The 26,256-nt window shown below is 50.5% G+C and overlaps 2 protein-coding genes across 3 annotated transcripts; one reads left to right on the top strand and one right to left on the bottom strand.

The window, feature by feature from the left end:
• The first annotated feature begins 79 nt into the window (after positions 1–79).
• Pak6 (p21 (RAC1) activated kinase 6) lies at positions 80–22,050 on the top strand. Of its 2 annotated transcripts, XM_015480836.2 has the most exons (9): positions 80–654; positions 11,022–11,230; positions 12,072–12,725; positions 16,986–17,483; positions 17,628–17,761; positions 18,060–18,186; positions 18,269–18,394; positions 18,918–19,052; positions 20,480–22,050. In XM_015480836.2, the coding sequence occupies exons 2-9, from the start codon at positions 11,027–11,029 to the stop codon at positions 20,645–20,647; spliced, it is 2,046 nt and encodes a 681-aa protein (XP_015336322.1). In that variant the 5' UTR covers positions 80–654; positions 11,022–11,026; the 3' UTR covers positions 20,648–22,050. The 2 variants fall into 2 exon arrangements, with proteins under 2 accessions (XP_015336322.1, XP_048649049.1); XM_048793092.1 differs by lacking the exon at positions 80–654 and having other exon boundaries at positions 11,020–11,230.
• A 728-nt stretch (positions 22,051–22,778) lies between these two features.
• On the bottom strand, positions 22,779–26,253 carry Ankrd63 (ankyrin repeat domain 63; the record flags this gene model as incomplete). Its single annotated transcript, XM_015480121.2, has 1 exon — positions 22,779–26,253. A coding segment is annotated over one exon (471 nt), but the record flags the coding sequence as incomplete, so codon positions are not given.
• Between the last annotated feature and the right edge of the window lie 3 nt (positions 26,254–26,256).

Raw genomic sequence — 26,256 nt, 5'->3', positions numbered from 1 at the left:
CTCCCGCAGAGGGCGGGCCCGGTTCCCGCGGCCTCTCCGAGCGCTCGCGGGCTTCTCGCTTGGCAGGTGGGTGCTTGGCCGCTGCCAAAGGCCGGTGATCCCCCTCCCGGCCCGGGCCGCGGTGAAGGGACAGGCCTTGCCTCAAGCGTCCTCCCTTACCCCGGCTTTCAGTCCCCGAAGTTCGAGGCTGGCCCGCGCGGGACAGAGGGGCCTTACGCGCGGGCACAGCGGGCTCGGCGCCCCCGGCGCCCCCGGAGCGCAACCTATTCTGCGTGCGCGCCAACTCGGCGCAGCGAGGCCGTGGCCGCGCGGGGTCCGACAGCCGTGTGGAGAGGGGCCACCCCGGAAGCTGCGCTACGCCCACCTGCCCCTCCTCCCGGAGCCCCGCTGGGAGCCGGCCGCAGCCTCTAGCACCTCAGATCGCTCAGGGGGAGGCAGGCGTGGGGCAGTTCGCAACGTCCTAGACTCCAGCCAGTCGCAAAATCTGGGGGACACTTACTATATTTGTCACAATGTTATTTCTTATGTGTTTCTGTTTAGGCCTGCGGTGGACTGGCCCTGGAAGGTCCTTGGTCTTCCCTCGGTGCCCAAGAGAGCTGACTGCTGAAGGGTGAGGAGACCCGAGGAAGAGGAGTCAGGGAAGGCCTCCCGGAGGTGAGTGAGGAACATGTAGTCCTAGAGCCCTCTCCATACCTTCCTGAGAGGCAGGCTGGGAGGGACAGTGGTCAGGCAACTGACTCCCTCCTAGTTAGGCAGCGGCTTAGTCCCTGCTAGTTGTGATTTCTCAGTCCTTAGTGGTTGCATATAGTTACTCATACCACCTTAGCCCCATGATAGGTCATGAGGGCTTCAAATGGCTGTCCCTGTCCCTGGCGCAAGCTTCGGATTTTCATCAGGTCTGATGCCTGTCTGGGGTGAGGCAGCGTCAGCCAGGCCAGTTGCATTGAACGCAGGCTTGCAGAAGAGGATTCCAAACAGAAAGTGCGGTAGCAGACCAGGCATCTGTGCTGAGCAGGGCAGGAGGTGGGGACTTCAGGAGTCCCAGGCAGAGATGCCCCTGCTCTGTACATTCGAGTCTGCCAGCTGGTTCCCCAGATCCCCAGACATGCTAAAATTGCCCCAGCTCTTCCCATAGCCAGGGAGTAACTTTCCATATAGGGTGTGGATGCTGTTAGGAACACCAAGGGCTAAGACATGAGAATTCCCAAGATTTTGGTGGAGTATTCTCTGAATCCGCCCCCCAAACCCCCATCTGGTGTTTGTTAGGCTCCTTTGGTTTGTTTTACTAGGTGGTGGGCAGGGTGGGTCCAGTCTATGTGGTCATTTTTGGGTCTGGTTTAGTATGTATTGCAATGCTGTGAATTCTCCTCTTGTGTTCTCAGTGACTGAGAACACAACATTTTTAACCAAAAAGAGCTGAGTTTGAATCCTAACTGCCTGTGACTCCTTTGGCACATTGTTTTATTTCTTTCCAATTTTTTTAATGTCCTCAACTATAAAATGATGATGGATTGCCATTCTCATAGGGTAGTTGTGAGGAGTAACTGTAATGATAAATGTCCTTCAGCCCCAGAGGCCACCTCACTGGCCTCCAGTTGGAAAAGTTTAAACTACCCTTGAGTCCTCCTCTCTGGGAAGACTTTGAGAATGGTCTGGCTATTTGGCAAGACACTGTTGGAGGGTGTTAGAACAAAGCAGTAGGAATAAAGTAAGGGCAGAGGGTTCATGGAAGATGAATAGTGCGTAAGACCCTAATTCAGGGTCTTTGGCCCAAGGAAGGGGCCGTTTCTGGCTTTAGTGGCAGAAGTAGCAACACCCTCAGTACATGTCACATGTGTTCACATGTTCATGGGTGACCCTGACTATACCATTATCATGGGTGCTGTCTGGGGCAGAGGGAGCATTCAGCTCAAGGATTCTGGTTTCATCTCCGCTCTAAATAGCTGTGTGATCTAAGATAAATCATTTGCTTTCTCTGGGCTCTGGGTATGGTGAATGAGCTTGGAGTCAGACTTTGCATTCCAGTTCTACACTGACCATCTTAGACATTTGCTTTTCTCTGAGCCTTGGTTTCTTCATTTAACAATGGAACCTGTAATATCTACCATTAACCATTAGATGTACTAATAAGAAGCACCTAGCACAGTACCTGGTATGTGGCAGGCACTTTCTGTGTGTATATTCTTTTTCTTGTCACCTGCTTCCTCTTCCTAGCCACCTTCCATCTTTAAAATGGGCCCAAGAAATCAGGTTCAAACTATTTCACAGTGGTTTTATGTACATAAAGTGAGGAGGCAAGCAAAATATAGATATGGAAAGCTAAGGGCTGTCAAAACATAAGGGAGTCTTGCAGTTAGGAACCATGGAGATTCTTTCTGGCAAGATATTAAGGTCTTGAGTCTCTGCATGTGAAGACTGTTGAAATCTGAGAGGCTAAGGAGGTCCCTAACCTGAAACCCTTCAAGGAATGTAATTCTTCAGGTCTTCCTTTGGAGACAACCCCATGCCCAGAAAGCCCAATGCTATACACCCAGAGATGGGTGGGCACAGGTTGGGATTCAAGGCACAGTAAACAGAAGTCAAAGGGCTGGACTGGCCTGAGCCCCTGCTGGACTGTAGCAATGTCCAAGTGGCTAGAGCTGGGCTGAGAGGCAGTTTGAGTCAATATTGACCTTCCTCGGCTGGCCAGCCTGACTCTTTGGCCTGTCATTCAGCTGGAGTGTTGACACAAGCCACTGAATGAGCTTCATCATTGTATTTTTACAATTTTAAACAACACCCCATTATCTCTTCCCTGGTGATTCACTGGGTCCTCTGGTATGGGAATTGTGGTAAGGATAGGGAACCCAGAAATTTTGGCTGATTGTTTGTTTGCACAGTGCCCACCATCCTGGCACAGGCCTCATTCTTCCTGGGTCACTTGAGTGGGGCAACAGAACCTCTGGGTACTACCCAGTCTGCTGGGGACTTCCAATACTTCAGCACACTGGCCCTGGGAGAAAGTCTACAAAGTCTATGGGTGATGGGGCAGAGGGCATGGCCCCACCTAAGATCTCCTATCCTGCATGTGGCAATCAGGCAGAAAAGCAGATGAAATTTCCTTCCCTGTGGTGTATTTTTTTGGAGCCAGGATAAGGTCTGGGGTGCTGTCCTTCTTGCCTCTCATGTCACATGAAGAGGAGCAGATGGCAGACCTATACCTGGGGGAGACTGAGGAGAGACAGAATCCAGCTCCACACAAAGGAAAAGCAGCGAGGGGACCAAGGGAACAGAAGGCAGGGGCCTTGGGAAGGGGCAGGAGCTCTCTACTGATAAACATATGGAAGCAGAATATGGGCAGGCTCCTATTGGGAATTGCCACAGAGGGACATAATTTAGGCAAGGTCAGAGGGGCCCATCTGAGGAACCCCATGGAGTTTGTATTACCACTTCTTAAGGTGGCACAGGCTGGCCTATAGCAACATCTATTTGGAAGATGCAAACTAACCTGCCGAGAGAGAGAGCAAGAATATTGTCTTGTTTGCCCCCAGAGTCTAGAGTAGAGCAGGTACATAATAAATACTTTTTTAAAAAAGTACTGAGGATTGAACCCAGGTCCTCATATATGCTAAGCAAGTGCCCTACCATTGAGTTACATTCCCTAACCCTTTTTTTTGTTTTGAGTCTGGCCTTGAACTTGTGATGCTCCTGCCTGAGACTAGCTGGAATTATAGGTATGCACCACTGTGCCCAGCCATAATAAATACTTTTGAGTAAAGGAATTAATAATGAATAAATATAAATATATATATACACATATATATATATATTTTTTGTCAATGGATCTTTTTTTTTTTTTTTGAGAGAGAGAGAGAGAGAGAGAGAATTTTTTTTGATATTTATTTTTTAGTTTTCGGCAGACACATCTTTATCTTTATTCAAACCCAGCGCCCTGTGCATGCTAGGCGAGCACGCTACCGCTTGAGCCACATCCCCAGCCCCATCAATGGATCTTTTTACTTTATTTATTTATATGTGGTGCTGAGGATTGAACCCAGGGCCTCACACATGCCAAGCAGGTGATCTACCACTGAGCCACAACTCCAGCCCAATAATGAAATTTTATATTTAAACAAATTCCAGAAAGTAAAGGTTGAGGAAAAGGAAAATATCCCTGGTTAATGAGTTTATTCCTATGAAAGGCTATCTTTTATTCAAGGAAATTCTCAACCAGGCGGCTGATGAGGCCCATCCCTCCTCATAGGAGGGAGAATGACAATTCCCAAGACAGGTAAAAGAGGTCAAGCAACCCTACTTTATATCTCAGGGTGAAGAGACCCAGCTCTGGAAGAGGCAGATTCCTCTGTAGGCCACTCTGGGACTGGATGGTTGTAGTAACATGGAAATTTTTATAAGTTCTGTCGAGGCCAGGGGGGCTTACCTCTGTCTTGGTGCTATGATTCTAGGATAGGCGCTAGAGTATCACCCTGAGAATGACACAGGGTGGAAGTAGTGAATGCTGATGGCGGACTGTGGCCAAGTTCATCTCAGGGTCTGGATCAGACTCTGTCCCTTCCTTGCTGCTGCACTTGGGTAAATCACTCAGTCTGTATGGCCCACAGGTTCCTCTCATGTGTAACAGATATAGTAACAATGCTTCCTCGTGGGTTTGTGATCAGGAGAGCACATATGACACTCTCAGTCCAGAGCCTGAGTCTTGTGCTAGGCTCTCATAGAGAGGTGATTATTAAAAATATCCAGAACTGCTCCTTGAGCAAGAAGCTATTGCTCCCCTTCATTATGCCTGGAAAAGCTGGCAGAGGTGAATGAGTCCATTCTCTTGTCATTAATAGAAATGCTGAGGCCTAGAGAAGAAGGAAAATAGACCAAGGTCATAGCCCCAAGGTCCCACACTAAGCCTCATAGCCCAGAATGTGAGCTCTGATAAACTTCCCTGAGCCTCCCCCACTCTCACTGGTATCTTGAGCTGGGTGTTCTCTCCTCTTCTGGGAGCCAGGAACCAGCCCTGTTGGCAGATGCCTCTTCTCCTCTTAGTTGCTGGGAATTGGTGGGGAATCCCATCAGCCTCATTCATAGCAGACACTTTACCAACATCCCAGACCTTACACAAAAGACCAAAGCCTACCCCTTCAAAGGAGCTACAAATCCATCTAGACTTATTTTCTGGAAGACACCTTCCCAGCCCTTTTTTTGGGCGTGGGGGCAGTGGTTACTAGGGATTGAACCCAGGGGCACTTTACCACGAGCTACATCTCTAGCCATTTTTTGTTTTTTATTTTGAAACAGGGTCTCACTAAGTTGCTTAGGGTCTCACTAAGTTGCTGAGGCTAGACTCAAACTTACAATCCTCCTGTTTCACCTCCTGAATTGCTGGGATTATAGGTGTGCACCACCATACCTTGCAATGTAGTGCATTCTCCTGTCTCCATTTAGTGAGCCAAGTATCCTTGCCATGAAAGGGATTCACTGAGTGGAAACAACCCAAACTCACTCAAAGCTGGGTCCAGACACTGCCACTTCTGGGAAAAGCCCAGATAAGAGGTAGGAGAATTGCTGACATTGATTCAAGACAGGCCCCAGAGATGATTCCCAAAGGGGAATTCTAGGAATACCAGAGCATGTTTAGAATAGAGATGCATTCCCAAGAGGTCTGCCTCAAATGGCAAGGCTTATTTGAATGTGCAAGCTACTATATGTTTAAAATGAACTTAAGTCTCTGTAGCTCTGCCCTGGGTCTGTGATCACCACAGCTCTGGAAGCCTTAGCATCCCAGGCCCCAGCACATGGATATCTACTGGGAGGAGGAGAAGCAAGAGTCTGAGAGGGTGACCCACACACCCTACAGCTTCTTTCTCACCCCTGTCATGGATGCTAGAAAAGCCAAACCAGGCTCTCCCTAGTCACTGTGGAACACAGCATCAGCCACTGGATCCTGCCCACTACTCCTTCAGCCAAGCCTACAGGTTGCCTGGTTCATTCTGAGACCTTCCAGAGGGGCTCTGCTTTTCACATATGCCAGGCTTGACCTCTACAGCCCCTGACACTACCCCTTTGGAACATTTTTATTCATCCCTTGCAGGGCAAAAAAAAAAAAAAAAAAATCCTGGTTCCACAAAGAAGGGTCCGCCTACAAGTTAAGACAGCTCCAGGCACCCCTAGGCTTTACCTCACAGTTGAGCCAGGAAAGAACTGGGCAGGTTAGTGGAGTAGCAGCCTGTCTTCTCATTGCCCAAATGAAGGAGTGCATTAGGCTGTCAGCCCCTCCTGGCTCATGAAGACCTCCAGGAAGAGATCAGCAGCCCAACTGCCTCCAGGGTTGATATAGATTGGATGGCAGGACCTTTGGAATCAGATCCAGATTCCGGGCCTAGCTCAGTCATGTCCTGTGATTTTGGGCAAGTTATCTGGCTTCTCTGACCCTTATCTGGATTCGTGGGTAATAAATTCCACTTCTCAGGGCTACTAATCCTTAGAAAGGGCCTAGCACATAAGAAAAGCTCCTGCCCTTTCTGTCTATTGCTACACACACACACACACACACACACACACACACACACACACACCATTCCCAGAACTGTGGCTCCTAAACTCTCCCCACAGCTCTGCCCTTGGGCTTACTGGGTGTGGCAGCATTTCCTCCAGAAAGCCTCTGCAAGGAACTGCCTGACTCCCCTCTGCCAGCTCTAGCTGAAGGAAGCAGTCACAGCTGGACTTGTGCCAGGGGAGCTTCCTTCTTAAACTGGTTTGGGCTGGACCTTTCCTGCTCAGCACTGAGCATCTCCCTCTAACCCAGTCATGGGTCAGCCAGCCAGAAGATATGTCTGCAAACCGCAGAAGAGGAAAGTTCAAAGCATTCCTCAAATACAAATAGTGCATTCCTAGCCCAAGGTCCAATCCTGGAAGCAGTCTCCCTCCCCTGGTTTGGGCAAGGTATTAGACAGGAGCAGCAAGGCCAACTAAGCCTGAGCTTAGTCTGAGGCTTTTAGCGGGTTTTGTTTTGTTTTGTTTTTTTCAGGCTAGGCAGAAGGAAAGGAAGGGAGTGTGAGGCAAGCCCCTCCTCCTCCATTCTTCCTCCTCAGTGGTATCTTTGACAACTCCTCTGCTGGATGGAGTGTGGATGCTGAGCAGAGAGACTGAGGGTAACAGTTGACAGGCTGGCATGAGGCCTGATTTGATGCCATTGCCTCATGGTGAATGCAGCAATTGCGTCATTCAGGACCCCCACCATCTTTGGAAACTGGATTGGAAAAGGGAACCCTGGAAATGACCAGTTGAGGGCCTCTGAACAGCCCTTACTCCTAACCTATGCCATCAATAATTCTGCTTTGAACTGGGTGTGGTGGCACACTCCTGAAATCCTAGCACCTTAGAAGGCTGCAGGAGGATCACAAGTTCAAAGCCAGCCTTAGCAACTTAGTAAGACCCTGTCTCAAAATAAAACATAAAAAGGGCTGGGATGTGGCACAGTGGTTGAGTGCCCCTGGGTTCAATCCCTGGTACCAAAAAAAAAAAAAAAAAAAAAAATTCTGCTTGAACAAAGAAAATCCTGGCAATCTCTGGGACCCATGGATATGGACAGGTTTGGGTCCCAGAAAGTCAAGGGTCTCAGAAAGCCTATCAAACTTGGGCCCAATGAATTAATCACACCAGGCTGGGGGGAGGGAACAGCCAGACTATGCCCCCTCCTACCATCAAATTTATTATTTTACCTTTCATATGTAGGTCTATAATCCATCTGCAGTTAATTTGAGGATATGATATGAACTCATTTTTCTTCACATGAACATCTAATTGCTTCAGCTACATTTATTGAAAAGACCATCCATCCTCTACCATATTGTAATGTCGCCTTCATCATAAATCAAGTGACCTCATATGAATGGGTCTGTTTCTGGATTTTCTCTTCTTTTCCATTAGTCTTTTTGTCAATCCTTATGCCAATTCTATACTATATTAATTATGGTAGCTTTATAATAAATCTTGATATATATTTAGTATAATCCTCCAACTCTGTTCTCTAAGATTGCCTTGGCTATTCCTGGTTCTCTGCACATTTTAGAATCAGTGTGTCAATTTCTGCCCCCCAAAAAAATCTGCTGAGACTGAAATAAATCTGTAGGTTAATTTGGGAGTAATTGACACATCCTGCAGTATTGAATCTTCCAGTGTACGAACATTCTTAAATATCTTTAATCTTTGTATTTTTCAATGTAAAGATTTTAAAAGTCTTTCATTAGATTTATTCCTATGTTTTATATTTTTAAATAAAATAGTAAATGGTATCTTTTTATTTCATTTTCTATTTTTTGGTTTCTGGGATATAGAAATTAATTGACTTGTTTATGTTCACCTCGAGTTGAGGACTTTCCAAATTTACTTTTTAATCCCAGTAATTCATATATAGAATTTTCTGTATGTTCTACTTATACAATCATGTTGTCTACATGTTATTGGTCTTACCACTTTTCAAATGGTCCTAGCAGCCTTTCTTTAGGTTGCTAGTTTCACAATAGTTAATGACTGCTGGTTTCTAAATCTCCATCCATTCCCACAAAGCCTGAGCTCAACTGACTGCTTCTGCCACCCTCACCACCATAAGCCCTGGACCTAGGACTCTGGGCTGTTCTTTCTCCTCAGGTCTTTCCTACTGACTCTGGGGAGATTTTCTTCTGAAATGGCTATTAGAGTGAACTCAAGAGGGGAATTCTCTTATCACTTAGACCACTTGCTAAAGATAGTCTCCCCATGAGTTCCTGCAGCAAGAGCCAAGAACTTGGTTGGGGTAGGTAGTTGGGGGAGAGGGTTGTTCTGAGGTCACAGTCTCAGCCAGATTGTCTTCAGCTCTAGGTGTGTCTTTGCACCTCCAGAAGTCTTCACAGAGTTTTAAGGAGGAGGAAAAAAGTTCCGCTAACTAATCCAGGGATAGAGGGTCTGTCCAAGAGGCTGCAAGAATAGCCCTGCTGATGAAGACCCTTCTGTAGTAAAAGGCAGAGGCTGGAGGGTAAGCATTCAGATTTTACTAAACCATGGAGAGTCTGCATAATGGAGATATGGTAAGGTCCCCAGATCCCCAAACCCAGAAATCAAGCATTACCCTTGAGAGGTAAATCGGAGAGGATTTGGCATCACCCTCAAGTGTCAGTATCCAGAGGCCTGGAGCTTAGAGGCAGGTATGTAAAGAGAGGCAAGAGATACAGTCTAATGGGACTGTACTTACTTCATACTCCCTAAACCCTATCTTCTATGAACCCCATTTGATAGACAAAAGAATCCTGAGATTCAGATTATCTAATTAACTTGTTCTTAGTCTCTTCAAATTCACAGGAGACTCCTTACAACTCAAACAGGTACATTTCATTCCAAAGTCCTTGGGCTATAGGGGTCTCACATCTGTAGCTCTGCCTTTAGAGACTGTTAGGGAGATTCCTGGACCTCAAGGTCCAGAAAAGTGACTGGCATTCCAAGAGGTGTTCCATGAGTCCAGGTGGGCTCCTAGTGGGGAAGTGGTGGGCTGTTCAGGTTCTCTGTCTTTCTGAGTGGACACCAGCACCCTCCTGGACCTGTGACTCTCTAGAATCTGTGAAAATGACCAGGGAAATGCTATTTCCAGAACAGAAGCCAAAAGAGAATGTGACGGCCCCATACTTAAGATCTTTGTATAGATGAGTAATTCAGACATTTAGATTGAGAAACATGCTAAGATGGGTGAGGTACAATATATTTGTAATCCCAGCTACTCTGAGGCTGACTTAGGAGGATCATTGAGCCCAGAAGTTCGAGTCCAACCTGGGCAACATAGTGAGGCCCCATCTCTCTCCCTCTCTCTCTCTCTCTCTCACACACACACACACACACACACACACACATACACACAAATGGAAACACATTTCATTTTTTCTTAAAACCTGGAAGTGACCTTTCCTGAATCCACTGAACTATTTTAATCACTTTAGGTCCAAAAGCATTCAAGTAGGCACCCTGACCCTGTCTCCCATCAATATGTGGTTCCCTTTCAGGGCTCTCCATGTGGCAAGGCTAGAGCCCTTTGGAAGTCACTTTCCCACCTAGGTTTCCAGTTTCTCCCTCTCAGAGCTAGTCACATTATCCTTTGCAGGCTCAGTAGGACCTCAGGCAAATGCCAGATCAGCAAGGGGATGCTGGCTTGACACCAAGTGAGGTTTTGTGCAGTCAGAGTTCTGGGACCAGAGAGGAATCCCTAGGGAAGCGGGGCTGTCTGACTTCCCAGGAGAGCTTACCCTAGGATGGCTGACCTGAACCCACCCCAAGCTAATCGCCTTGGCTCAGGGCTTTTCTGGAGTTGAGACAAAGTACCTGGGAAGTATGGGAGCCCCTTGGGGGTTCCCTGATCCTATGATGCATGGTCCCAATCTGGGCAACTAGCCCTAGTTAGTTGTCTTTTTATGAATGTTGTGTATCACATTAACAGGTTTTCTGTTGTTGAACCATCCTGGGACAAACCCAGACAGATTGTGATAAACAAAAGCTTTAACATACAGTTGGATTCAATTTGCTACTTTTGTTCAGGGGTTTTCATATTTATGTTCTTAAGTAAGATTGGTTCAAATTTTCCTCTTGTATTCTTATCTGATCAAAGAATCAGGGTCATACTTGCTTCTTAAAATGAGTCTGCCAGCTTTCCTCCCTCTTTCCCCTCTTTTTAATTATTTGACAGTAGAATGATATTTGTAATGGGCTTTGGATTTTAAAAAACACACCCCCAGAGTCTGCCTCCTCAGCAGGAGACTTGGCACAGACCAACAAACAGACACCTCTTTCCCTTGTTCCTAGTCTTCATTGGCTTATTTATGGCCCTTTTGTGGTTCCTGAGACTGTTTTGCTGGGAATCAGCCATTTCCCTGAGGAGGTAGGGATGACAGCAAAGGGCTAGGGATGGGTTCTGCTGGGGGAATAGGAGAGAGCTCTGTGCCTGGCACTCCAGCACCCACTGCAGCTACCCCGTGCTTCCTGGGCCAAAGCTCAACCTGACCCTCCCTTTGCAGGCACCATGTTCCGTAAGAAAAAGAAGAAACGCCCAGAGATCTCAGCCCCACAGAACTTCCAACACCGTGTCCACACCTCCTTCGACCCCAAAGAGGGCAAGTTTGTGGGCCTCCCACCACAATGGCAGAACATCCTGGATACACTGAGGCGCCCCAAGCCCGTGGTGGACCCTTCACGCATCACACGAGTGCAGCTCCAGCCCATGAAGGTAAAGGGGGTGGGCGTGGATGGCGGCCAAGTTCAGCCTCTCCCACTCTGCAGAAAACGGCTGGTAAAACCCCAGAGGCACCTGGAGGAGCCACCTAGTTATCAGCGTGGATGAGCCAGCTGTCTTAATTTCCTGGTAATCAGTCTCTCTCCCTGGGGATCCAGGGAGGCAGAGTCTGGGGAGTCCTTTGCATGGTGATAGGGATGCCAGATTTAGCAAATAAAAGTACAAGATAGCCAATTAAATTTGAATTTTAGATAATAGTCTTTAGTACAAATATGTTCCATGCGATATTTGGACCTATAACCTCAAAGGGATTGGCGCTTTCACAGACTGGGGCAATTCAGTTGTGGAGGTCCAGATGGGTATATCTAAGAGCCTGGTTGGGGTCTGGGTCATGGGTGCTGTCAGGGTAGGCCATGAAGCTAGTGAGTGTGGAGAGGGCCCCTGGACTGGTACTGGAGTTCTCAGCGGGGGGCTTTGCATATGACTCTGAAGGCCACAGATAGAACTAGAGAATGGCGCTCCCTCCCCCTGTGCTCCTCAGTTCCCCATGCTCAGCAGGCCACGCTACTTGTCATGTTGTAACCCCATGGTTACCCACCTGCCTGCCCTGCTGACAAGGACCTTCTCCCTGTATCCTTGCACACTGCACCAGCACAGGCCTGACCCATTCAGGGCCCTAGTAAATGACTTGAAAACCAATGAATGGGTGGATGATACAAGGGAGGTCCATAGGTGTTCCTCCCCAAGGCCCCAGAGAAGGCTGTGACCCTGGTCTCCAGGCCAGCCCTCCCTGCCTCGAAGGGGCTGCTCACACTCTTCTCTCTTCACTCTCCAGACAGTGGTACGGGGCAGCTCGGTGCCAACAGATGGCTACATCTCAGGGCTGCTCAATGACATCCAGAAGTTGTCAGTCATCAGTTCCAATACTCTCCGTGGTCGCAGCCCTACCAACCGGCGGCGGGCACAGTCTTTGGGGCTGCTAGGGGATGAGCACTGGGCCAATGATCCGGACATGTACCTCCAGAGCCCCCAGTCTGAGCGCACTGACCCCCACAGCCTCTACCTCAGCTGCAACGGGGGCACACCAGCAGGTCACAGGCAGATGCCATGGCCTGAACCACAGAGCCCACAGGTCCTGCCTAACGGGTTGGCCACCAAGGCACAGTCCCTGGGCCCTGCTGAATTCCAGGGTGCCTCACAGCGCTGCCTGCAGCTGGGCGCCTGCCTGCAGAGCTCCCCACCTGGCACCTCACCCCCTATGGCTACAGGGAGGCGGGGTGTGAAGGCTGCCAAGCATGGCTCTGAGGAAGCCCGGCCACAGTCTTGCCTGGTGGGCTCAGCCACAGGCAGGCCAGGTGGTGAAGGCAGCCCTAGCCCAAAGGCCCAAGAGAACAGCCTCAAGCGCAGGTTATTTCGAAGCATGTTCCTCTCCACTCCTGCCACGGCACCTCCAAGCAGCAGCAAGCCAGGCCTTCCACCACAGAGCAAGGTAGGTCAAGCGGAGCTTCCTTCTGGGGCTACTCAGGAGCACAAGGATCCTGGATTGGCAAATGGCCACAGGGAATGGGTGTCAGAAACACAGGACCTGCCTGGTCTTTCCCACTTATAGAGTCAGGGTTAGGAAGAATATGAGGAATCAAAATGATCAACAAACTAGGTCAACCTCAGCTGAGGATTGTACCCGGAACCAACTGAGCTCTTGTCCTCCAAAGGCTTAGCGTGTGAGAGTCGGAGGTTGTAAGCCAGGTCCTCTAACAAGAGTGGGGGTACCCTGGCTGACACTCCTGTGGGGTCTGGGAGGACTACTCCAGGTGTCAGACACTCCCCTGGCAAAGAGGCATCTTTAACCACAAGCCCAAAGCAGACCATCTTGACCTGCAATGCCCAGCAAGCCCCCAGGCTCCAGAAGAGGTGTGTGCTCCTGCCCCATCTGCCTCCCTCTTCTCAGAACTCTTCCCCAGCACACCCCCAAGACCTGCAGAGGGGCTTCCTGGATGCATCTCCCTCGGGTGGCAGAAGTGTGCATAGTAACACCTCCAATGAGTAGGGCTCCTGCCACTCAACCTTGTTCCCTTTGTTCCTTTGCCTTTTCTTTTGGGTAGGAGTTGTTTTGTTTCATATTTCTGTAGTTATTTCTTTTCTAGTATGTGTGCTACCTGAAAATCCAGAGAATTGAATTTTCCCAGATCTGGAAACCGCAGGAGAACTGACTCCTGGCACTTGTGATGGCCTTAAATACATCTTTTTCTTGTGAGAAATGAAAGAGTGAGGGAGTCCCAGTGGTGACTGTTTGGCAGGCAAATTGGAGCATGTTTTTGCTTCTTACCTACCCTATGGCATATCGTACATCCATAGACACAATCACGTCTTTTCCCATTTGGCAAATGAGAGGACCTACTTAGTGCCTCCAATGAGTCAAGGAAGGAAACAGAGAGAACTTGCTCAGGACCGTGCATGCTGTCCTGGGACATCTGGACTCTTTTTTGACTACAAAGCTTTACAACCTTTGGCAGCCAGATGTCTTCTAGGTCCTGAGCATCAGGCAGAATGAGCTGTGGCTACAGCAACAGGGTTTTCAGTCAGGCCAAAGAAACAGTGGCTGATATAGTGTGAGTGACTCCTGCCTCCTAGGACAGATTTGGGAACTAGATTTGGGAACAAGTCCCTGCTTCCCATGTTAGCCATGGCATGAGTGTGTTCCAGCCTGAATGGGGGTGGGAGGTTTGGGAAGTGGCCAGGAACTACAGACTTTCTAGTTTCCTGCCGGCTGAGGCACCCAGGGAAGGTTCTGGGCTTCATGCACTCCAGTTCCTGTTTCACTAGGACAAAGGACAGTGGTTTGGGTTCTGCATAGGACATGGTTTGAAGTGTTCCTGTCATATCCCTGTGAGCTTGAGGGTCTCTGGAAGGCTGTGCACATGGGGAGATATCTCCCCACTCCAAACTAAGGTAGGAGCAGGGTAGTGCATACCACTAGGGAGTCCTGCTGGATGGGCTCCAGGGATTTGAAGAAAAGGAGTGCCAAAACTAGACTGGGCACTGACCTGCATCTGTTGGTTGCGGCCAATACCCCACAGCCAGGCACAGGCCTGTTTGTCCCTACATGCCTAGAACCACCATGGGTCCACCACTGCTGGGTGTGCTGGGTGCCTCCACAGTAGCTGATAGTGGTCATCTTGGGCTTGGGGGTAGCACAGTACCAAATCCAGAGGAGTGTTTCTTCTGGGTGCTTACCTTTCTAGATAAGTGCTCTCAAGCCAGACCTCTGAGCTGCTCTGAAAGCACTAGTGACATTCAGAGCAGATAGTCCTTTGTTATGAAAGCTGCCCTGTGCTTTGTAGCAGCATCCCTAGCTGGAACCCACTAGATGATAGTACCACTCCCAATTGGACAACCAAACATGCCTCTAGATACTACCAAATGTCCCTTGAACAGAAAAATCAGACACACACACTCCCTGTCCTTGGTTGAGAAACAATGGTTTAAGTTGCAACACAGATGGGAAATATTAAGCTCTCCCATCCACCCCAGGCCACAAGCCCTCTGCACTGGACACCCAGGAGCTGGCTCTGGACACTCATGGTAGCTCCCACAGCAACAGCCAGGTCTTGGTGCCCTGGGCTGTCAGGCTACTAAGGCATGGCTGTGGGAGGTCTGAGTACAGCCTCAGGGCTCCTGTTCTCAGCCCCTGGCAGAGCAGTCTGTAATAACTCACTGTGGCTAAAGAGCAAAGTGAGCAGGACAGATAGGAGCTTTGGGGATGTAGAAGTGGTTCCACTTAGAATCAGAAGGGCAACATTGATCAAGCACCTACGTGTACCATATACTCACAGCAAGGACACATGGCAGCAACGGGACCACAACAGAGTGGTAAGCCCTCCATGAATGGCTTTTTGCTTTTTAAAACTGTTAAGATACAGCCTCTGCCTTTAGGCACTTATGGTACAACCCACTCAGCTGGGGCCAAGGAGGGAAAAGAAGCATTACTGCCTTGACATATGCCTCTTCAATTAGCTTCCTTTCCACAAGGTCTCAGTCACACTAGAAACCATCAATCCAGAGCCCGTAACAATTCCATCATGTGTTCCCCTTTTCCTTTCTTGGCATGGTTTGATAAGTGAAGACCCATCCAGCCTACCTCCATAGCCCAAACTATGTTGGTGTAGGGCTCCTGACTGCACCATTCCACCCCTGGCCCCAAGATGCAGGCTTTGTCCCTGAACTCAGCCAGCACCAGCAGTAGCATCACCACAGGGGCCTTGACAGAGAGGAGAGGGAGGGAACCCTCTTCCTGGCCCTCCATGTGGCTTGTCTCTTCACACATCCACAGAAGTTCCGGAGGCCAGAGGTGAAGGACATCATTTATAGCCTTTTTTAGGAATTCCATGATGGAGAGAGGACAAGGGCCATTAGAGAAACCTGAAGAGGAGCTGTAGATGGCCTTCAAGCTCTACCCCACCACACATAGATGATGATCAGAGAGCACATTTTCTGAGTGAAGTCCACACTCGCAGACCAGCAGACAGCCTCCTTAGCCCTGAGCCTTTTTACAGAACCTCCAGGGGCTGGCAAGGGTGATTGTGTGATAAAATGTAGCCTGTTGCCCCTCCCTTCCCTCCCTGATCCTTTTGACATCTCATGTAACCTCTGCTTTTAGGACATGACATCACAGACTCTGTACTGGCTATGCTGCCTTGAGTTCCCTACCCTCCTCCACCTACCCACATCTACCCATATCTACCTAAATCCCCTTCCCACAACTCCTGGAAGCTTTCCGAGGCCATTAAAATACATCTCTACTCTAAGGACTATCTGAATCAGGCTCCAGTACACAGAAATCTGCAGTTTATCTAACTCCCCAGGTCACTTCACATAGCCCCTTCAGTTTTAGGGAGGATACTGGGCTTAGAAAGGGTGGCTTGCTAAAGCAGACTAGTACTGAAGCTTAGATGCTGATGCCCCAGCCAAAAGTCCCGCTCATTCATTGTACAGAGACAAAGAGTGTGAGGGTTAGCTGCTGGCAAAGGAACGGCCTTACTCTTTGACTATGCACACCAGGGATAGAGTAAGTCCAAGCAATTCTGGCAGGTTTTCTGGCTCTTGCCCTGCAAAGGTTGAGCCTGTCAGAGGTAGGTGCCCCTTTGGTGCACAGGCAGGCATGGGCATGCAAAACCATCACATCATAGCCTTCTCTGGCAGCACCCTACCCTACAGGGGCACCTGACTTGCTTGACCGCCTGGCAAGGCCAGGAACTGTAGGGAGTGGAGCCCTGAAGCTGTCAGACCATAGCCCTGCTTCTGGGAGCCCAGTCACAACTGGCCCTGCCCAGGGCCTCTTCCACCCACATGGGGAGCCTCAACCCAGCTTCTCAAGAGTAGCTCCAGAGCACAGAAGCAGGACTTTGCCTTACAGTAGCCTCCCTGGGGCCCAGCTGTCATTCACCTAGGAAGAAATACCCAGCTGGAAGACACCCCAGGGACTTGGATCCTTCCCAGGAGCAGCAGAGTGAATGTAAAGAGTGTTGTTGGCCTGCTCATTTGGGAGTGTGGCAGGAATGGGGCTGCTTTCTGAGTACGACTGGTTGGGCTTCAGCTTCATTTGAAAATCTTTGCTCACAATATCTCCTCAACTTGTTCTGAAGCCCTGCCTATATCCAGAGATCACGGTGGCTGCCCCTTGCCTCTGGGAAACTTGCTCCAAAATCTCCCATAGCCACGTCCCTACCTGTTTCTTTCCTTATCTTTGCAGCCCAACTCTGCTTTCCGACCGCCACAGAAAGACTCCCCTCCAAGCCTGGTGGCCAAGGCCCAATCCTTGCCCTCAGAACAACCCATGGGGACCTTCAGTCCTCTGACCACCTCGGACACCAGCAGCCCCCAGAAGTCCCTCCGCATAGCCCCAGCCACTGGCCCACTTCCAGGTCGGTCTTCCCCAGCGGGCTCCCCCCGCACCCGGCATGCCCAGATCAGCACCAGCAACCTGTACCTGCCCCAGGACCCCACAGTGGCCAAGGGTGCCCTGGCTAGTGAGGACACGGGCATTGTGACACATGAGCAGTTCAAGGCTGCACTCAGGATGGTGGTGGACCAGGGTGACCCCCGGCTACTGCTGGACAGCTACGTGAAGATTGGCGAGGGCTCCACGGGCATTGTTTGCCTAGCCCGAGAGAAGCACTCTGGCCGCCAGGTGGCCGTCAAGATGATGGACCTCAGGAAGCAGCAGCGCAGGGAGCTGCTCTTTAATGAGGTGGGAGGACAGGATGGGACATGGGTGGGGGCAACTGGGAGAGAAATGAGCACATAACCAGGCCGGACATCTGCGGGCCTGGGTGGTCAGGTGGTCATGCCTCAGGGGCACTGTGCCAGCACTCAGGTTCCCTTTCACCCCCAGGTGGTGATCATGCGGGACTATCAGCACTTCAACGTGGTGGAGATGTACAAGAGTTACCTGGTGGGCGAGGAGCTGTGGGTGCTAATGGAGTTCCTGCAGGGCGGGGCCCTCACAGACATCATCTCCCAAGTCAGGTGGGCAGCTGGGAGGCTGGGGCCCTAAGGGAGGCTCTCCCCACCACTGCTTTGGAAGGGGGGTTGTGGTGCCTGTCATATTGTTTGAGGGACCCCCTACCTGTTTGAGGTAACTGAGATCCAGAGATTTCAAGGGTGTGAGAAGAAAAAAGTAGCCCAGGGCTAGGGCCCGAGGGGGCTGCTGGACACATTGCCTGAGAGATGTGGAGCCCTGTGCCAGGGACACCCTTCTTGCCAGTCCAGCTGCCCTGCTAAAGTTATCATTCTCTTCCCTCGTGGCCCTGCTGACCTTGTCCAGGCTGAATGAGGAGCAGATCGCCACTGTATGTGAGGCTGTGCTGCAGGCCCTGGCCTACCTGCATGCCCAAGGTGTCATCCACCGGGACATCAAGAGTGATTCCATCCTGCTGACCCTTGATGGCAGGGTAGGCCCTCCTTTCCTGCTCCTCCCTTGCATCTCTCCTCCTGGTCCTCCTGGCCCTCCATCTACTCCCCTTTCAACCCCAGGTGAAGCTCTCGGACTTTGGATTCTGTGCTCAGATCAGCAAAGATGTCCCTAAGAGGAAGTCCCTGGTGGGAACCCCCTACTGGATGGCTCCTGAAGTGATCTCAAGGTCTCTGTATGCCACTGAGGTAACCATTCCACCCACCAATGAGGCCCCCCCAAAGAGGCTTGAAAACATGCAATTCCTCTGCCCTGAAGCTGTCAGACCCTAGCTGTCTTCCTTGCCCTGCTTCTGGGAGCTCAGTCACAGCCACAATAACTCTACAGTCCCTGCCACAGTAACTCTGGTTCTCAGGTACCCTCTCAGTCAGTACCTGGCACCCTTTCTGATGAGCTGCTGTAACCTAGACTTCACTTCTGGGAGTGGATCCTCCAACTATTCCCCCTCCACCAGCTCAATAGCAAAGTGGGGTGTGGCCAGGCTTCCCCAATCATGATGCCCTCTCTCAGAGACTGGCTGACAGTTCTATCCCTATGGTCTCTAGCCACTAATGCAGGAAGTAACAAACCACTGGGCAGCTGATCAGGGGAGGAAGGAGATAGGCACAAAGACACCAAGGAGAGTTGAGACCAGCTGCTTCTTCCCATCCAGCATGCTGCTACTAAGGGCCAGGCTACAGCAGTAGGATCAGGGATATTCTTCCCCTGCAGGTGGATATCTGGTCTCTGGGCATCATGGTGATTGAGATGGTGGATGGGGAGCCTCCCTATTTCAGTGACTCCCCAGTGCAAGCCATGAAGAGGCTCCGGGACAACCCCCCACCCAAGCTGAAAAACTCTCACAAGGTAGGTTGGTGTATAACGTGTGACCCCACAGACCCCATTCTTCCTGTGGTGAGAGGACCAGAGCCTATACTCCCATCCTCTCCCTCCACCAAAACCAGAGGGTTCAGTATCTTTCTCACACAAAACCTGCACCTGGATGCAGAGCCCCATTTGCGCACACACTCCCATGTTCATTCCAGTTTCCCAGCTACAGCAGCCAAGGTGCCCTGCAGCAGGCACTGACAGGTGCCCAGAGGCACCTATAAGCAGAGAAAGTAAGGAGTCTCTTCTTTCTAGGGCAGCGGGTGGAGGGGACCAGAGAAGCCTAATTGAGCATCAACCCTTCTACCCCATTTGTCGGGACCCACACTGTGATACAGTGTTCCTGTCTATCAGAGCAAATGGCTTGTCCTCCCTTTGGCACATTCTGACCAGAGGTAGAGCTTTCCCCTTAGAACCCTATAAATGTGTATTATATTTAAGCCTTTCCTGCCAAATCCATCCCCAAACCTGCAGACTTTACCTGTGGTCACCCCCTGCTGGCAGTTCAACACAGGACTGCTAAATGGCACTGCCATCTGGTGGTTAGAGCAAGAATTGTCCCAGAGGGTTAAAGTCCATAACCAGCAGTTTTGTGACCCTCAAGAGAGTCGGCTGGGAGGGTCGGCTGGGAGGACCAACAGGAAACATCTTCCAAGACAACTGGAACCTGCACTAGTAACCCAAAATAAACATATAGAGGAGACCTCCACATCTAATTCCCCAGAGGAGGTAGCCTTCTGTAGCAGCCTGACATCCCCAGATACCAGTTCAAAATGAACCAAGCCCTGCCTTAGAACAACAAAGAAAGCTCCCTTTTCAGGTCCCAGCTTGTACTTTTCTATTTTTCAAGTACTCCCTAATCTCTGTCCTCTTTTTTAGTCTTCACTTAAGCCTTATGTGGCAGACAAAAGAGGCATTCTTCATCATTAGCCCATTCTGCAGATAAAACTAAGGTCTGGAGAAAATTTCAACTTGCCTAAGATCAGGGATAGATCTGGACTAGATCTATCCGGGATAGATTCTGGACTAGATCTATCCGGGATAGATCCAGGACTGGATTATTGATGCCAGTTCCCTGCTCCTTCTGCAGAGCCACAGGGCCTGAATGCTGAGAGCTTTGTGAAGCCAGCCAGTGGAGCGGGCTGTACATGGACCCAGCTTCCTAGAGTCCCAGACATCTTAATTCCATTGCTTGGCAACTCCCATTACAGGTGAACTGGCCACAGTTCCAGGACTGATGCATCCTTGTTTACCTATTTGATAATCAAACAAGCTCTGAGCCTGGGAGGAACCAGGAAGTAAGCAACAAGAGAATTCGAAACTTTCAAACAATAATAGGCCAGGCAGTCAGGTCATTCCAAAGTAATTGCAAACCATGACTTCCCCTGGTTGCCCTGTCTCCACAGGTATCCCCAGTGCTGCGAGACTTCCTGGAGCGGATGCTGGTGCGGGATCCCCAAGAGAGAGCCACGGCCCAGGAGCTCCTGGACCACCCTTTCCTGCTGCAGACAGGGCTGCCTGAGTGCCTGGTGCCCCTGATCCAGCTCTACCGCAAGCAGACCTCCACCTGCTGAGCCCACTCTGAGTGCACCTGCCACCTGTGACCCACAGGCAGGGGACACTGGGCATCCAGCCCTCCAGCAGGGCTTGTCTGCCTCATTCTCTCAGTATTCTCTCCAAAGATTGAATGTGAAGTTCCACCCCTATCCTATTGCCCCTTTGCCCACTGGGCCAGGCCGGACCTGCCCCCTTGGTCTCTCTCCCTCCCCAAAGAATCCCCAGTTGCCTTTGGGATGATGGAGACCCCCTTCTGCAGGATTACCCTTTGTTATTTGCACAGGGATATTTCTAAGAAACAGAGACCAGCACTCCTAGCCTCTGTGGTCAGCAAGCAGAAAAGGCTGCTGCAGACTTTTTAAAGGTAGTTGTATACTAGCATCTCAAGCCACCCAAGAGGGCCAACTTCCCATCTTCACATGGATACTTGCTGTTCTCAGCTCCACCTTCAAGCCTTGGGGTCTCAGAGGGCCACAGGGAAGGTTTTTATTACCTGAACCCTACTTCCTCCCTTGGTCTAACTTCCTAAAGGCACAGTCCTGCCTATACCTGCTCCCTGCCCCACCTGTACTGCCTCTCCCCACACAGCCTATCAGAACTGTGAAAGGCCTGCTCCTAGGCCATGGGAGGGGAAAGGGGGCATTTTCTGAGTGAAAGAGAAAGAATGGGGTTGGTGGTAAAAGTGGCCTCACTACAGGTTGGAGAGAACATCACGTGTGTGTGAGTATGTGTATATGTAAGGGGAGGAAGGACCCAATGGCCTGTGTCCCTTCAGTTACCCGCAGCCAGCTTCAGGAGGGCTATCCGAACCTCTTCTCCCACTAGGCTCAACTCTGAAGGGACCCCCTTTCTTGGCCTGGCTCCCTACCTCTCAAGTCCCATGTTTCTTTTCAATCAGTGAATTGAGTCCACCAATGCTGGGGACTCACAAGATTCCTGAGTCTCTTCCATACTATGGAGTCTGAGAGCCAGAGACAGGAATAGTAAGGCGATAAACTTAGTTTTCCTGTCAGCTTCATCTCAATAGCCAGGTCATCAGGGACCCGTCCTTCAGACTATGGGCTGGGACAGAAGGTATACCACCTCCTGGGAGTCCATCACATCAGAAGGGGCACCCCATCTGTGTGAACCTGCTGCCCCAGCTGCCTCTGCAGACCCTTGCCCCCTTATCCTCCTTCCCTCTCCACCTTCTAGGCTATTATGAGACAGGGAAGGCCAGGGAAGAATTCCAGGTGTCTGGACCCTTTCCAGATAATATTTTTAGATCTCTCTGTCCCCTATGATCAGCTTTAGGGCAAAGAAGTTGCAAGGACATTTTTTTAAGGGTCAGGGTTTTAAAAACAAAAGGATCTTCCCTAGAAATTTTTGTGAATTGTTTGCACTTGTGCCTGTTTTAAATTAAACTGAGTGTTTAAACCGCTGGGCTTCCTGCTGTCTAGTATTGGAGCCAGGCTGTCGTGGAGCTGAATGCCCTGGAGTGGGGATCTGGTGGGCTTCCCAGCAGTCACTTGAGTCCACAGGACACCCAATTTCCCTGTTGACCTATGGGCTCTGGAAATAAAGGTACAGAAGGGCAACAGGAAGTAAAAGGCTTTTGGGACTGAAACACAAGAAACAGACAGGGTTCCTTCCCAGAGCTGATGATCCTTTCTGCATCAGCTTCTCCCTTCTTCTGCCCTGGACCTCAAACTGTTCATAGGAAGTGGCCTGAAACTGTTGCCAGTGAGAAAGCAGTCCTGTTTCATTTCTCAGAACCAAAGGAAACAGTGCAGAGAAGTGGCTAGAAATCAAGAAACCTGGGGTCCAGTCCTGAGTGGGAGGTTGGTAAAATTACCTTTCAACTTCTGGCTCCAACATTATTTCCATCCCTTCCTTCCAGTGATTATACCCAACCCACTGAAACTCCTTAGCCAGGAGCAAGGGGTCATGCAGACTGTCTCCCACTCCCACAGCATTCCCACCCAGACTGCAACCCCAGTACCACCAGATCAGTTGGAAGCAGCCCCTGTGACCTACCTTCAGAAGCCCACCACAGTAGAATGGGCAGGGTGGGAGCTGATGAAGGCAGGAGCCTCCACAGGAAGCGAGTATACCCTTCCATCCCTCCAAAGGGAGTCAAGAGAGGGTGGTAAGGCAAAGAGAGGCCAGTTTCACAATGGAATAACACTGGGTTTATTAACTATTCTTTTGAATTCCACTAGTCTTTTTGCCACACAGTTCACTCCAGAAAGGTGTGCAAACGTCCTTTAGTCTCCCACACAAATCAGTACTGAATTCTAGTGGCCTTTCATCTTCACAAAGATGAAAGCAACAAGAACAGGAAAAGCAAAATATTTAGCAAAGTCTCTTCTACAGTGGAGTGAGCTAGAGAGGACCCCAACCTCAATGGTTCCAGGCTGACAATGAGAGGACGTTGAGGGAGCTAAGTGTGGTGAGACATGGAAATTCTGCACAGAGACGGACCTAGAAAGGAGTTTGCAAGGACAGCAAGGCAGGCAGACACAGTTCAGACAGGGAGGATCTGCTGTGGCTATTTAGAAACATCATTTTCACCACTAAGCTCTTGGCCACTCCATAGAGTGAAACCCTCATGGCTGTTTACCCAATAAAGAGGGCCTGAGGTGACATTCACCCAGAAACTCACACGTCAGCAGCACTGAAAAGATGATAGTACCTCTGATACAATGTGTGACCCAGGCCTCTTGCTGTTTTTAAGTCAAAATACTTGTATTCTTACACCACTGAAAACTTCATTAATTAACACAGTTGAAAAGGGCATAAGTTGAGCAAGCAAAGATCCACAAAGAAGCAGTTTGCACTTGGGTGTCCAATTATCCCCCATCCCACCCATGACTCACTCTCTCAGGCTTTTTGGACACTCTGATTTGTTCACTCACCACCCAGACTAGAGGACTGAGAAGAGGCATATCATAGGAAAACAGTGCATAATTGGCATGTCCCAAGATTCAGAAACCATAAGGGAAAGGTCGGTAGCTCCAGTTTTGGGGGGAAGAGAACAGGAGCTCTTAAGACTGGAAGCCTTAACTTGGAGGATTAACTTGGGGGTCTTAGTGAAGGGTCTGGCGCATGCTACAGTGTGAGTTTTTTCCGCGTTGTCCCAGTGAAGTGACTTCAAGTATCCGGATTTAATTTCTACAAGAGGAAAAGGATTCCACGGGTGAATGCCCACCGAGGGAAAAGTACACAGCGGTGATGATCCCAAATAAAATCAGAAGGCTGAGCCCAGAGCCAGGACGCAGCGAGGCAGATCTGCCACCAGGGGGCACAGGGAATCACGTCCAGTGTATGGGCTCGCGCGGCCTCGGAGAAGCCTGGGGAGTGGGGTAGGTGTGAGGATTAGCGATGACACCTGCACAAGGCCCCACCTGACTCCCTTTCCACCCCTCAATCCCAGACCCAGTTTTTCAGCGTCATTATCCCTTTGACCGGTTCGTTTGGAGTTATTGGTGAGAAACCTTCTGTTCCACAAAGACATCTTGAAAAGACCCCATCGTAGACAGGTGAAGGGCCTCAAGCTCAGCCATGGGGGTTCACAAAAAGAGCCCCACCTGAGCCCCCCCGCAGACTGGGCGCACTGACACCTTTGCTGACGCTTCTACAGTGTGCTGTAGGGCCCAGCGATTTTCCTGACCCCCTCCTCCCGCCCCTGGCTAGGCGGGTACAAAGAGTAGGAGGACGGAGGCAGGGAGGGAGGGGACAAAGGACCAGACCAGGAAAGGGCCCTTAACCATGTCTCCGCGGTGGCCTCTGACTCACTAATCTGCCCAGTAATAAAAGCTGGAAGCTGCGCCGGGCCTGCATCCCACGCGGCGGGGCAAAGGCAGGGGTCCTTGGTCTCGACTTCTACCATCCGTCATCGGCCCTGCCCTCCATTAACAGCCCAGCGAGAAGCAGGAGACGTTTAACAGGCTCCTTCCAGCTCTCCCCCGAGTTTGGTGTAATTTAAACCCGGACCTGCGGCTCGTGTGGGCTCCCGACTCCCGCGCGCAGCCGTTTAACGTCGCAAACACTTCAGTCAATTATCCCCCTCGCGGAGCTTCTATTTAAAGAGATATTGTCAGGTTCTTAAGCCTCGGATCAGACCTGCTGCTTTATGCTTCATATACAAAGACTCAAAACAAGAGTTCTTTGAGGGTTGGAAAAAATGCAATTAAGCAAAGCCTTCGCAACCGTTCTACCCTGCCGGAGCACCCACGTGCTGATCGCAGGGAGCTGGAAAGCGGTGGGGGCGGGGAAGTGCTAAGTCCTTTCCATTTCGAGTGAATGGATATAAGGGTGGGCCAGGACCTTGGACCTGGACAGGGCTTGAACCTCAAAGATGAAATTTAAATGCATCTGGAGCCAAGAAGGCAGAGTTGAGCTGGGTAGGATTTTTTTTGGGGGGGGGGACAGTTACCCTATAACGTGAAAGAAGTTGAATCCCAGGTCTGCCTGGGACAGAGGCAGAGGGAGTTTGTTACCTAGAAACTGGCTCAGGGGACAAGTGGTGACCAATATCAGAGGTGCTCTTGTCTCCCCTTAAAAAAACAAAAACTGCTTTGTAAAGATGCAGGAATTTCTATCCCAGAAAACCTTAAAGAGACAGATTTCTTCCTAATCAGCCTGTGTCCATAAAGACTCTGGGGGCCCTGGGGCCTCCCCCTTCTCTAACTTAGGAGGAAGGGAGATTTTGGTAGCTTGCACATTATCCTCAGCATCAGTAGGCAAAGAGGGCTAGGCCTTGGTTCTCCAAAGCCAGTTTTGACATTTGCCTGGTTACCAGGGTATTGAGAAACTCACCAGGGGAAAGGGACCCGGCAGAAACCTAGGCAGACTGAGTCTTTGGGGTCAGAGTGAGGGTCCACCTTCCTGGAGGAAGACTGAAGCTATGAACCAGTCTTCCATATCTCACCTTCTGATAATAGAAAAGGCAGGTAGTAGGAAAGGTGAGAGATCTACACAAGGAATACCAAAGAGCACAAATGAGGGGTCCCTTTCTTCTGATGAAAGTCTTGCCTTGGCAGTGGGACAGGTTTTCAGATGGGGAGGGACTCCAGGAACAGGCTGCTGGAAAGTAAGGGACCTGGATAAAAGGGAGAAATCCCAGTGGAGCAGACAAGAGATTAGGGGAGCAGGGCTTAGTCCTTCACCTTTATCGCTGAGCCTGCACCACCACAGCCTCTGAGCCCCCTTGCCAAGGCTTCGGCCCAGGCACCGAGTGGGGCAGAGCGTTGGCCTCTAACTCCGGACCACTATCAGGCCCTGAAGCCTCCCCGACCAGGCTGGGGATGTCTGGAGCTGTGGAACGTCGGCGCAAACCCAAGCGGCCAGAGCCGGTGCCGCCCTCCGGGTGGGGACTAAGGCCAATGGGGGCTTGCACTAAGGTTGGGGGCGCTCCCTCCAGCACCTCATGTGAGCGCCACCGCCCAGCCCCCGAAGACTGGGGTGAGTTTGGTAGGGCCATCAGGGCCCCCGCCCGTAGACGTGCTGCCTCCTCCTCGGTCATGGCACCCAGGGCCAGGCTCATGCTCCGGCCCAGCTCCGGCCGCTCGCTGCCCTGTGCCCGGTGCCGGCCCGAGCCCTTGCCTGTTGAGCCAGCCTCACCACCATGGCCGTGGCCGTGACC

The sequence above is a fragment of the Marmota marmota genome, unplaced genomic scaffold (genome assembly GCF_001458135.2).
Source record: "Marmota marmota marmota unplaced genomic scaffold, marMar, whole genome shotgun sequence".
Taxonomy (NCBI): Eukaryota; Metazoa; Chordata; class Mammalia; order Rodentia; family Sciuridae; genus Marmota; species Marmota marmota.
Note: the sequence above shows the minus strand (reverse complement) of the source record. Positions and strands in the feature narration are given on the sequence as shown.